General features: G+C 47.7%; 1 protein-coding gene across 8 annotated transcripts in view; it reads left to right on the plus strand.

Annotated features, from left to right (window-relative positions):
- Positions 1 to 13,468, plus strand: part of OXR1 (oxidation resistance 1) — a 256,107-nt gene that overhangs the window by 107,659 nt on the left and 134,980 nt on the right. For 3 of the 8 annotated variants that reach the window (XM_064154134.1, XM_064154141.1, XM_064154143.1), the window contains exon 2: positions 11,853 to 12,018. The exons of 4 other annotated variants lie outside the window; for them this stretch is intronic. In XM_064154134.1, the coding sequence (XP_064010204.1) occupies positions 11,960 to 12,018 (59 nt within the window). In that variant the 5' untranslated portion in view covers positions 11,853 to 11,959. The remainder of the gene's footprint in view (positions 1 to 11,852; positions 12,019 to 13,468) is intronic. One more of the 8 variants, XM_064154135.1, reaches the window with a different exon arrangement.

Consider the following 13,468-nt stretch of genomic DNA (forward strand, 5'->3'; position numbering starts at 1 on the left):
ATACATAAGACAAATGTGACTTCACCTTAAAGCTTTACAAAGCCCTTCTGTGGAAGCCTTGGAAGCATTATTTTTGGAAGGAGGAGGCCCTCAGGCTTACAAGAGGTCGTGCAGTGCCTGTTGGACGCATGCGTGCAGGAGTGCGTCTTGGCGTAAAATTGATCTGTATTATCTCATCCCCTGCAGCCATTCGCAGAGATGCTGCTTTTGCCTCCTCATGTCTTCAAGATCTCAATTATCCATTTAATTGCTACCCAGAAGGCACCTTTGGCAGGAGGGTACAGTGAACAAGTGGCTATTTTAAAATGCAAAGGCATTTTAGCGAAAAAGAAGGAAGTAAGGTGAAAAACAAATTGTATCATCAGATGCTTTGGGTTAGATCTTTCCTAAGTATTGTAACTGTAGAACTTGAGCTCTCAAGACTTTTTCTTTCAGTTTGGGGTTTGCTTTGCCTGTTTTTCTTCCTTCCCTTTTATTTTGCTAAATTAATCTCATCTAGAAGCTGTATTTTAAGGAAATCTGCACTGGCACTGTAGCAGATATAGAAGAGCAGGATTAGAGCGAAGGAAACCCACAGAAGTAGTGATTTGCTGCATTACAGTTTTCCCTTATGCCCCTGCTGCAGTTTCCCAGCCATTAAAATTCTGCTGCTGCTGTTTGAGTGATGGGAAATCCTGAAATGGCTGAACAAAAAGCAGTGAACATTTCTTGAGATTTCTAAAACATAGAAATAGAATGCTGGGAGTACAAAAAAAATAGGTTTGTGAAAGCAGGTAGAGGAGATTCAGCATTCAGCTGGCAGCTGACTTGATCACATATAGAGTTGTGGTAACTGAAACTGCTCTTTATTTTGTGTAAATGAGGCACAGAATCATAGAATCAACCACCTTGGAAGAGAGCTCCAAGCTCATCCAGTCCAACCTAGCACCCAGCCCTAGCCAATCAACCAAACCATGGCAATAAGTGCCTCATCCAAGCTTTTCTCCAACACCTGCAGGGACAGAAACTCCACCACCTCCCTGGGCAGCCCATTCCAATGCCAACAGATGTTAAGCCTTCAAAATTATTTGTCTTTTTAATTTATTATGACAGCATCCTGAAACAATTTGTGACTGGAGCACAGCCCTATGAGGAGAGGCTGAGGTAGCTGGGGGTGTGCAGCCTGCAGAAGAGGAGGCTCAGGGGGGACCTCATTGCTGAGGGAGCTGGGGGTGTTTAGCCTAGAGAAGAGGAGGCTCAGGGTGACCTCACTGCTGTCTATAGCTACCTGAAGGGATGTTGTAGCCAGGTGAGGGTTGGTCTCTTCTCTCAACCAACCAGCAAGAGAACAAGGGGACATAGTCTCAATTTATGGCAGGGGAGGTCTAGGCTGGATGTTAGGAGGAAGCTGTTGGCAGAGAGAGTGATTGGCATTGGAATGGGCTGCCCAGGGAGGTGGTGGAGTTGTTCAAGAGTCGAGACTGAAGACATTCAAGCAAAGACTGAATTGGGCTCTTAGTACCATGGTCTAGTTGATTGGATAGGACTGGGTGCTAGGTTGGACTGGATGATCTTGGAGCTCTCTTCCAATCTGTCTGACTCTATTATTCTACTCTGTTCCCTCTTTGCTCTGCCTGCCCTTCCACTTCCACACTCTCTTTTCCTTTAAAGTTTGATTGCTCATTCTTATTTAAAAACATACATATGTATAACAAAATGGAAACTTGGGAATATGTTGGTTGCTTCTTGTTTTTTTTTTCTCATCTCATAACTGATTTTCACAGAATGAGATTAAAATGTCACTGCCCCTCTCAGCTTTCTACTCAGTTATATAAGTTTTTGGTTTCTCAGCACTCTGTATAAAGATGAAATGCAGTAGCAACAGCACAGATGAAGAGGTCAGGTCTCATGCATAAAATCCTGTGAAATAGAACACTTTCTCTACTTGTATTTTGCATGTCCTGGGCTTTATATAGAATCAGACAACTAATTTCTACCATATTACAATTAGAAGACTTCTGTTCTCAGAATATTTGTACTTTTAGGAGTTACTGAACTCCAAAACAGTTTATTTTGATTCTTATTTTCTGCAGTGTGTGCTGCAGAATAAATGAAATGGAAGGGCAGGGAACTCTGTGTTTTGTTCACATGAATTAGGGGTATGAGGATGTTCTAAACATAAGTCATAGAATCATAGAATCAACCAGGTTGGAAGAGACCTCCAAGATCATCCAGTCCAACCTAGCACCCAGCCCTATCCAGTCCTGGTGCACCTCTAGTTAGTTCAGTTAGCTACTGCAGTTCATAGTGCACCTCTAGTTACTTCGGTTAGCTCCTTCAGTTAGCTCCTGCAGTTCCTAGTGCACCTCTAGTTAGTTCAGTTAGCTACTGCAGTTCATAGTGCACCTCTGGTTAGTTCAGTTAGCTACTGCAGTTAACTACTGCAGTTCCTAGTGCACCTCTAGTTAATTCAGTTAGCTACTGCAGTTCATGGTGCACCTCTAGTTAGTTCAGTTAGCTCCTGCAGTTCCTAGTGCACCTCTAGTTAGTTCAGTTAGCTACTGCAGTTCCTAGTGCACCTCTAGTTAGTTCAGTTAGCTCCTGCTGTTCCTTGTGCACCTCTAGTTAATTCAGTTAGCTCCTGCAGTTCATAGTGCACCTCTAGTTAGTTCAGTTAGCTCCTGCAGTTCCTAGTGCACCTCTAGTTAGTTCAGTTAGCTACTGCAGTTCCTAGTGCACCTCTAGTTAGTTCAGTTAGCTCCTGCAGTTCCTAGTGCACCTCTAGTTAGTTCAGTTAGCTATTGCAGTTCCTAGTGCACCTATAGGTAGTTCAGTTAGCTCCTGCAGTTCATAGTGCACCTCTACTTAGTTCAGTTAGCTATTTAAGTTCATAGTTCACCTATACTTAGTTAAATTACCTATTGAAGTGCATACAGGGAATAGAAACCAATCTTCTTTTTTATCTGTTGATTTATTTTCCTAAATTCTTCCTCTTCCCCACATTTTTTCACATGTAAGTGGGAAGTTTTACCTTTCTCTTCCTAAGAACAATTAGCAGAGCTTAGCCATAATGTTTTGATTTCCTAATAGTTACTTTTCACAGAAGATTAGCCAGGGGAAAAAAAAAAAAACAACCCTCACATTGTGAGATTAGTTAAATACATATTGAAATCCTGCCAGTGCTTCCTGAAGGGGAAGCATGATTTACTGATTCTTATTTTGCATTTAGACTAAAAGCCTCTGATTTATGTGATAGGACTTACTAAAGTCTTGACAGTTTTATTGCATGTGGCTAAAAGGAGCTTCCATTTTTTTAGCTTGTGTGCTGTTTTCCTGCACATTCTGATCAGGTGGCTCTGCCTTGGAGCTGAGCTCTGGTTAGGAAACTGAATACATAAGTGTTTCCAAACTCACTTGCCTCATTTAACATGCTGTAGCCTCATTTGTCTTCTGGGCTCTGGTTTAGATCACTTCCAACTGTATTTAAATATCTTCTTGGCTTCTCTTTTTCGTGCTGTCAGATGCTAGCTCCTCATCTCCTGTACATGAGTTGCCTCTCGAGTCTTATATCCAGTCATGGGTATCTCATGGAATCATAGAGTCAACCAGATTGAAAGAGACCTCCAAGCTCCTCCAGTCCAACCTAGCACCCAGCCCTAGACAATCAACCAGACCATGGCACTAAGTGCCTCAGCCAGGCTTTGCTTGAACACCTCCAGGGATGGCAACTCCACCACCTCCCTGGGCAGCCCATTCCAATGGGAAATCACTCTCTCTGCCAACAACTTCGAACATCCAGCCTAGAGCTCCCCTGGCACAACTTCAGACTGTGTCCCCTTGTTCTGTTGCTGGTTGCCTGGGAGAAGAGCCCAACCCCACCTGGCTACAGCCTCCCTTCAGGTAGTTGTAGACAGCAATGAGGTCTGCCCTGAGCCTCCTCTTCTGCAGGCTGCACACCCCCAGCTCCCTCAGCCTCTCCTCACAGGGCTGTGCTCCAGACCCCTCACCAGCTTCATTGCCCTTCTCTGGACACATTGTCTTAACCTGACAGTGCCAGACCAACCTTGGGGTGCTCTTTATTATGGACTAAGGGGAGGAAAAGTTCTCACTGTGCTTTTTGAGTGGATTCTTGCAGTGATGTCATTTACTATGGTGCCTATAGGTTGGTTGTGTCTGGTAGTGGATGTAATTGCAGGAGTTCTGCTTTCTGGGCTTATCAATGGAGAAATAACAATAAAAAGCCTCTGTAGGGGAGCTGGGTTCTGCAGTCTCTTGTTTCTGTGGTTGTCCAACTCCATTTTGTGTCGTTGTGAGTGACAATTATTGAAAAACAAAATGAGGAGAAGGTCATTGCTTGTCACAGGCATTGATCCAGATGGCGACTCAAGGGAAAGGTCATCCTTTTCCTTTGGTGAGGACATGTCTTTGCTGCAGCAGGAAAATGAATTACCTTGTCAGGTTGTCTTCTTAAGTCTCAGTATAATGTGTGCTGCCTCTCAGTCTCACCTGCAGAAGGGAAGAGAAGGCAGTGGTGGTGAGGCTCTCCAGAGGGTAGCAGGCACAAGCTGCAGCCCGAGCAGCAGAGCCTGACGGCCGTTCCTGCCACCACACAAGTGTGGGTGGCTGCCTGGCACAGCTCGTAGTCTTCTCTTGCCTTCCTGTTTCTCCTTTATCTCCTCCAATGTCTCCTCCCCATCTGCAGCTGAGAGGTTAAGAAAATGCACTTTAAAATGTAATAATCTCATACTGTTGTAGTGTCACTGGAGCACTTGTGAGCACTGCCCTTCTTGCTGTCTTCTCTTCATTTCATGCCAGGAGCCTCTTTCTCCTTGCTCAATCCACCAAGGTTGTAGTGGTGACTGGCCCTAAAAATCTTACCAGAGTGGAGCAGATTCTCCCCCTCCACTCTGGTGAAATGCCTTCTTGAGTACAACATCCAGTTCTGGAGCCCCTGTTGCAAGAAGGATGTGGACATGCTGGAACGTGGCCAGAGAAGGGCCACGAGGATGGTCATAGGACTGGAGCTGCTCTCCCATAGAGACAGACTCAGAGAGCTGGGGCTGTTCAGTCTGGAGGAGAGAAGGCTCTGAGGAGACCTTCTTGTGGCCTTCCAGTATCTGAAGGGGACCCACAGAAAAACTGGAGAGGGACATTTTAGGATGTCAGGACTAGAGCGAATGGAGCAAAACTGGAAATGGGTAGATGCAGATTGGATGTTAGGAAGAAGTTCTTCACCATGAGGGTGGTGAGACACTGGAACAGGTTGCCCAGGGAGGTGGTGGAAGCCTCATCTCTGGAGGTTTTTAAAGGCAGGCTGGATAGGGCTCTGATTCAATGTGAGATGTCCCTTCCCATGGCAGGGAGAGGTTGGAATTAGATGATCCTTGAGGTCCCTTCCAGCCCTGACAGTTTGGTGATTCCTAGATTCAAGCAGCTCATCTGTAAATCTCTGAGAAAGGAAAAACAGAACAATTATGCTTACTGCAGTGTGCAGAGCCAGGAACCATGGTCCCCAAAAATCCTCCTCATGCCCACAAGAGAGACATGCCCTTACTGGCAACCCAGGAGCTCAAACAATGCTGACCCAAGAGAGTTTGTTCAGGCACAGGAGCACACATGCAAGGTGCATCTTGAAAGAGTGAGGAAAAAAGCTAAGAGGGATTGTTTTGCTTTGATGTTGTGCAGAAATGTTTTGCTTTCCAGGAGCTCAGCCTTAAAGGCAAGGATCTGAACTGGCTGGTACCATCCTTGAGCACTGATTTCCACTCAGGTGTCAACTGCTTTGTGTTTATTAATGTAGTTTCTTACAAGGCTGCTAGATGCTCTGCAACATAGAATCATAGAATGGTTTGGGTTGGAAGGGACCTCAAAGGTCATCCAGGTCATCTAGTGGGACACCTCCCACTAGAACAGGTCACTCAAGGCCTCATCCAGCCTGCCCTTGAACACCTCCAGGGAGGTTGTAGAGCACAGAATCACCCAATGTGATCAAAGATCACATTGGGTGATTCTGTGCTCCACAACCTCCCTGGGCAACCTGTGCCAGTGTCTCACCACCCTCACTGCAAACAACTTCTTCCTAACATCCAGTTTAAATCTCCCCTCTGCCACTTTAAACCCATTCCTCCTCATCCTGTCATTACAAGACCTTGTCAATAGTCCTTCCCCAGCCCTCCTGTAGGCTCCCTTCAGATACACAAATAGTTTCTATACTGAAATGTTATATGTTGATAAGCCATGCTCTGCATTAATAATCACCTCCTTCCCAGGTTGGAGACAACAGAGCCACCTTGCTGGTGGTCTCAGCATCAGGCAGGGAGCTAAGGATGCTGCTGATGCAGGGAAAGACTCAGAAGTACACAGCTGGTTTCTTAAAGACTGAGCAGTACCACACTTTCATCTTGCTGCTCTCAATGTAATTGGCAGGCAACACTTGTCAGAGGAAAGTTCAGCTTCTGAGAAAACACTGACAAACTTGGGAGCTGCAGTGCTTGGTGTCGTGGTGAGCTTATTAAACACAACTTAAACATGAAGCCTTCTGTCTGTACCTCACAAAATGAACTTGGCTGAATATCTTCTCCAGGGCTGGGGCCTCAACTACCTCCCTGGGCAACCTGTTCCAGTGTTCCACCACCCTCACGCTAAAGAACTTGTGCCTAACATCCAATCTAAATTTCCTCTTCTCTGATTTCAAACCATTGCCCCTCATCCAATCACTGCAGGCCTTTGTAGTCAGTCCCTCTGCACTGCCTTGAAGGCCACCCTCAGCTATGAAAGGCTGCTACTAAGTCTCCCCAGAACCTTCTCTAGGCTGCACAACCCCAGCTCCCTCAGCCTGTCCTCACATCAGAGGTATTCCAGCTCCCTGATCACTTTTGTGGCCCTCCTCTGGACCTGCTCCATCAGGTCCATGTCCTTCCTGTGATGAGAGCTTACCCAGAATATGTTTGCTTGGATTCAGGTTGAACATAATGTCTGGGCTTGCATAAACCACTTCACTCTCTCTTGTGGTTGCTCATTCCCTGGTTCCCACTCCTGCAGCTCCTGTGGCTCCTGCTGCTCTGTCCAGCAGAGATTCCCTGGGTGCGTGGTCCCTTCTGTGCCCAAGGTGGTTTATCATCAGTGCTTGCAGGATGATGAAGGTGAAGAAATGTCTTTACAACCTTTACACTCTGGTGGGCAGGAAGTAAGAAGTTGTTAAAAATGTTCCTCCTACGACCACAGAGCTGAGAAACAAAATAATTGTGTGGGGTTTGGGTTTGTTTTTAAATAAGTAGGTCCTGTTTCACAACCTGTCTGTTCAGTTCTCTGCTTCTCCTTTAGAGAGGGAGTCTCTTAGTGTACAGCCTGGTATTAATCAGCTTAGCAAGTGGCATTGCTTATGTTTTGGAATGACAGGACATCAAAACATACATGCTCAAGCTGGCATATTCTTAATAGGTGCAAATTAGCAGGCTTCTCGTTTTCTAATTGCATCTGGTGGCATTTAACAAGGCTTTAAATCTCTACCTGCTGTGTGACTGCAGCATCTAAGTAGAGAGAGTGGAGACTGGCATCCCCACTCAGCCCTCTGGGCTGGCCTTGCAGCTCTAAAGGCTTTGCCATATCACTGAACTCAGGTTGGGGTTAGTCAGAGCCAAATACTTAGAGCAGGAAGGTCTCCTGCCAAAGGGTAGGAGGATAATTTTGTCTAGTGTAAGAACACAATATTCCTGCATCTTTGAAGGTGTTTGTCTCCCATCTGGTATAATCTTGCCTAACCTGATTTATGAATCAGAAAGGCAGAAGGAACAAGACAAGCACATTTCAAACCCGTCTAGCTAATGTCCCTGAACAAAAAGTTGCTTGCATGGACACATGTTCAGTGGACAGTGTGGTGTAGGGAACACATAATGGTCAGAGAAGCCAACCAGTATAAGGTTTATTCTGTACAATCTGCTCATTTTCTGCACATTCCAATCAGATGCTGAAGTTATGCTTGGTACTCAAACTGCTTGAGTTATCTCAGAGTGTCAGGGGCTGGCAGGCACCTCCAAAGCTCAGCCAGGCCAACCCCCCTGCCAGAGGATCACCTGCACCAGGTCACACAGGAACACATCCAGGCAGGGTTTGAATATCTCCAGAGAGGGAGACTCCACAACCCCCCTGGGCAGCCTGTGCCAGTGCTCTGTCACCCTCACAGGGAAAAAATTCCTCCTCACATTTCCATGGAACTTCCTGTGCCTCAGCTTCCACCCAGTGCCCCTTGTCCTGTCATTGGGCATCACCCAGCAGAGCCTGGCTCCAGCCTCCTGCCACTCACCTTTAGATATTGATAACCATCAGTGAGGTCACCTCTCAGTCTCCTCTTCTCCAAGCAGCACAGCCCCAGCTCCCTCAGGCTGTCCTTATAAAAGAGCTGTTCCATTCCCTTCACCATCTTTTTGGCTTTCTGCTGGACTCTCTCAAGCAGTTCTGTGTCCCTCTTGAACTGAAGGGCCCAGAACTGGACACAGTCCTCCAGATGTGGCCTCACCAGGGCAGAGTAGAGGAGCAGGAGAACCACTCTTGACCTATTAACCACAGCCCTTCTAATCCACCCCAGAGTAACCTTGGCCCTCCTGGCCACCAGAGCACATTGCTGGCTCATGGTCACCTCCCACCCACCAGGACTGCCGGATCCTTTTCCCCTTCTCTGCCTTCCAGCAGGTCAGTTCTGCATGAGTCAAAAGGCAAAAGCTCAGTTGTGCTTTGGCTATGCTGAAGACAGGTTTCATGTTTTGCCTAGGTTCCAGCTTGCTTTTGACAGGCTAGGTGCTTCCATAGAGATTTATCTGGTACTATTATATCCTGCACAGCACTCTGAGAACCAATTTATGTTCTTAGCTGGGAGAAATGCTTGGTGTTTCAGTCTCCTCAAGGAACAGCTTTTGTCCCTCTCTTCAGTGTAATGAGTCTGCCCTTTGTGAGTTGGTGCTAATTGCTTCCATTTATTACAGTTGCCTTTTTGGCCTCTGAGCATTTAAAGAAAAATGTCTTAGCACATCTAGTAAAATTTCTCTCAAATCTTTATTTCTACCTCTATTGCAAAACTATGAAGCCAAGGGGTCTGTGCACTGGGTGACTTAGTTGCCTTGGATACTGTTTGGCTTACAGTTTAAGTCAGTAGCCTTTGCCCAGTCTTCTCAGTGACCTGTGTTCAAACACTTACAGGCAGTAGGTATTGCTTCAGCCCTAACATCTGCATAACGTGGTGTTCCTGGCTGTTAGAGTGGTAGAATCATAGACTCATAGAACCAAGCAGGTTGGAAGAGACCTCCAAGCTCATCCAGTCCAACCTAACACCCAGCCCTAGCCAATCACCATGGCACTAAGTGCCCCAGCCAGGCTATGCTTCAACACCTCCAGGCACAGCAACTCCACCACCTCCCTGGGCAGCCCATTCCAATGCCAATCACTCTCTCTGCCAACAACTTCCTCCTAACATCCAGCCTAGACCTGCCCTGGCACAATTTGAGACTGTGTCCCCTTGTTCTGTTGCTGGTTGCCTGGGAGAAGAGCCCAACCCCACCTGGCTACAGCCTCCCTTCAGGTAGTTGTAGACAGCAATGAGCTCTGCCCTGAGCCTCCTCTTCTCCAGGTTACTCCCTCAGCCTCTCCTCACAGGGCTGTGCTCCAGGCCTCTCACCAGCTTTGTTGCCCTTCTCTGGACACCTTCCAGCACCTCAACATCTCTCTTGAATTGAGGAGCCCAGAACTGGACACAGCACTCAAGGTGTTGAGTACAGGGGCAGAATTACCTCCCTTGTCCTGCTGGCCACACTGCTCCTGATCCAGGCCAGGATGCCACTGGCTCTCTGCCCAACTGGGCACACAACTTAAAACTGTGTCCCCAGGTCCCTTTCTTCCTGGCTGCTCTCCAGCTACTCTGTCCCCAGCCTGTAGCACTGCTTGGGGTTGTTGTGGCCTCAGTGCAGAACCCTGCACTTAGCCTTGTTCAATCTCATCCCATTGGTCTCTGCTCACCCATTCAGCCTGTCCAGGTCCCTCTGCAGGGCTCTGCTACCCTCCAACAGCTCCACAGCTGCTCCTAGCTTGGTGTCATCTGCAAACTGACTGATGCTGGACTCAATCCCCTCATCCAGATCATCAATAAAGACATTGAACAGGACTGTCCCAGCACTGATCCCTGGGGCACACCACCAGTGCCAGCTGCCAACTGGATGTGGCACCATTCACCACCACTCTCTGGGCCCAGCCCTGCAGCCAGTTCCTGACCCAGCACAGAATGAATCTGTCCAAGCCATGAGCTGCCAGCTTGGCCAGGAGCTTGCTGTGGCAGACAGTGTCAAAGGCTTTGCTGCAGTCCAGGCAGACTCCATCCACAGCCTGCCCCACATTCACCAGGCAGGAACCTGATCATAAAAGGAGCTCAGCTTGGTCAGGCAGGACCTGCTCTACTTAAAGGCATGAGATTCAAACTAGATGTTAGCAAATAGTTCTTTATAGTGAGGGTGGTGGGACATTGAATGGGTTGCCCAGGGAGGTGTTCAAGGCCAGGTTGGATGAGGCCCTGAGCGACCTGTCCTAGTGGGAGGTGTCCCAGCCTATGGCAGGGGGTTGGGAGAGGATGATCATTGAGGTCCCTTCCAACCTAAGCCATGCTAACCTTAAAATAGTTTGGACAGTTGGAATCCAGCCTTGTAAAGAAAGCTGCATTAGATACAATGCTGCAGCCTTAATGACACAAATGAGAATGAAATAGGAATTATCATCACTGTAAAGCCATTATGCACATTATTTTTTTTTACCCTGTGCTGAATATAACAGAGCTGGAAGTTTTCAAGAGCCATGCAAATTGTGCTGGAGTAGATTTGCATAAAGCATTGGAGGAGCTTTTGTGCACATGAAAGTGGTGGGAGTTATTTAAATAACAGTGCAGCAGCTATTAACAAAATAGCAAGATTCAAAATAGTAATTTACTTTACACATCTCTTCTAAAATGCTTGGGGGATGAAGATAACTGTCAGCAAATAGTACACCGTGGCATCCCACCCTCTCAGAGCCCTGAGGAAAAGCTCAAGGAATCCTCATCCCTGACAAAAAACGCATCCTGGCTGCACAGCATTTTGCTTCCACTGCGTCATGCAGCTGAGAGATACTATGAAGCTCTGGCAAAGCCATAGGATCTTGAGCTCCTAATCCATACAAAGCTCAGAGAAGGAAAAAAGCAAAGGGGCCTGGAGCACAGCCCTGGGAGGAGAAGCTGAGGGAGCTGGGGGTGTGCAGCCTGCAGCAGAGGAGGCTCAGGGCAGAGCTCATTGCTGTCTGCAACTACCTGAAGGGAGGCTGTAGCCAGGTGGGGTTGGGCTCTTCTCTCAGGCAAGCAGCAACAGAGCAAGGGGACACAGTCTCAAGTTGTGCCAGGGGAGGTCTAGGCTGGATGTTAGGAGGAAGTTGTTGTCAGAGCGAGTGATTGGCATTGGAATGGGCTGCCCAGGGAGGTAGTGGAGTCACCATCCTTGGAGGTGTTGAAGCAAAGCCTGGATGAGGCACTTAGTGCCATGGTCTGGTTGATTGTCTAGGGCTGGGTGCTAGGTTGGACTGGCTGAGCTTGGAGGTCTCTTCCAACCTGCTTGATTCTATGATTCTATGATCCTGAGGGGCTTTTCCAGCCTGGATGTTTCAGTGATTCTGTGAATTGTACATGCTGTACCTATCAGAGTTATGTATTTGGGACGACCGTTGCCATCTTCCTCTCCATCGTTGTCATCACCACCGCCTCCACACTCGTGCCGTGCCTCACCCTGCTGCTCATGTCCGTCTCCAGGCCCATCTGTGGTGTGCAGAGCTCTGACTCCCTGCTGGCAGACTGACTAACGCTTCTTTCCCAGGCAGTGAGAGTGCCTTGTCACACTTGAGCCACAAGGGGATTCTGGATTCTCCCGCTTGGAGTTCATGGATGTACCCTGGCAGCAACCAGTCTGTATGTCTTCTGTAAATGCTCCTCCAAGGGTATACCTGTAGCAGTGCTGTCATGCTCCCAGGAATAATCACAAGGTTTGTGCTCCTTTTCCTCAGTCTTTCTTCTGTGATGCTCCCTTGAAACACGAGGGGCTGGTGTTGGCCATGGATCTCGATGGAAGGGTTCAGGTTGCCTCTTCTGTACACCAGGGCAGTGATTTTGCAGCCGTTCAGATACTGTTTGTCTTCTCTCCTGAAATCTGCTGGGCACTGCTGGTTTGGCACTGCCTTTTCCTGCAGACTGAGGAGTGTCCAGAGAAGGGCAACAAAGCTGGTGAGAGGCCTGGAACATAAACCCTATGAGGAGAGGCTGAGGGAGCTGGGGGTGTGCAGCCTGCAGAAGAGGAGGCTCAGGGCAGAGCTCATTGCTGTCTGCAACTCCCTGAAGGGAGGCTGTAGCCAGGTGGGGTTGGGCTCTTCTGCCAGGCAACCAACAACAGAACGAGGGGACACAGTCTCAAATTGTGCCAGGGGAAGGTCTAGGCTGGATGTTAGGAGAAGGTTCCTGCCAGAGAGAGTGATTGGCATTGGAATGGGCTGCCCAGGGAGGTGGTGGAGTCACTGTCCCTTGAGTTCTTCAAGCAAAGCCTGGATGAGGCACTTTGTGCCATGGTCTAGTTGATTGGCTAGGGCTGGGTGGTAGGTTGGACTGGATGAGCTTGGAGGTCTCTTCCAACCTGGTTGATTCTATGATTCTATGATATGGTAGCAATTCTCCTGCATGTGATGGAGAACTTTGAGGGATTCCCAGGATTGGTAATGAACCAATTCTCACTGTCAAGCAATGGTATAAGAACTGCACCCCTATTGGGTACATAATAGAGAATACAAAGTAAAATAACTTCGTTTTTAATTTCCAGACTTAATTAGCAATCAGTCAAATTTAATTAGTCCCACGCTGGGCACCAAAATGAGGATGTGATGGTTTGGATGTTCCCTGCCCCCACACTCGTATGAAATCACCCAGACTAGACTCAGCTGAGCTGAAAATTAGAATGAAGCTTTATGTTTACAGCTTAGCACAATATCCAAGCAGGTATTTACAATATCTGCAGCTACAGACAGAAATAGACAAGGTAAAAAGTGATACAGAAGCACAGCAGCCCTCTCAGAAACCAGAGTCCCCAGCAGGGGCTCCTAATCACCTTTCCACCCTCTTTCCACTCCTCTACCTTGCCCCAAAGTCTGCCTTGCGTGCAAGGTGAGTTTGGAGGATCAGCCAGGGGAGTTAGGAAGCAGAAGGATTAGTTACACAGACAGCAGGTTAAGGAGAGAAGTGCAGGCAGCCAGAGCCAGGGAGCAACTCTGTTATCTATATTTATGCTCTTGTTCTTACCCATCTCAGCAAGCCTATGAGTGCAGCAGCCATCACCATTGTTTCCTTTTCGCAGCCTAGCATCTAATTCTTCTCACCCAAATACTCCAGCTAGCTTCAAACTAGCACAGTGTGCTGGGTCCAGTTCCATGAGGATGGCAAGTGGAGAGA

Source organism: Pogoniulus pusillus, chromosome 14 (genome assembly GCF_015220805.1).
Source record: "Pogoniulus pusillus isolate bPogPus1 chromosome 14, bPogPus1.pri, whole genome shotgun sequence".
Lineage (NCBI taxonomy): Eukaryota > Metazoa > Chordata > Aves > Piciformes > Lybiidae > Pogoniulus > Pogoniulus pusillus.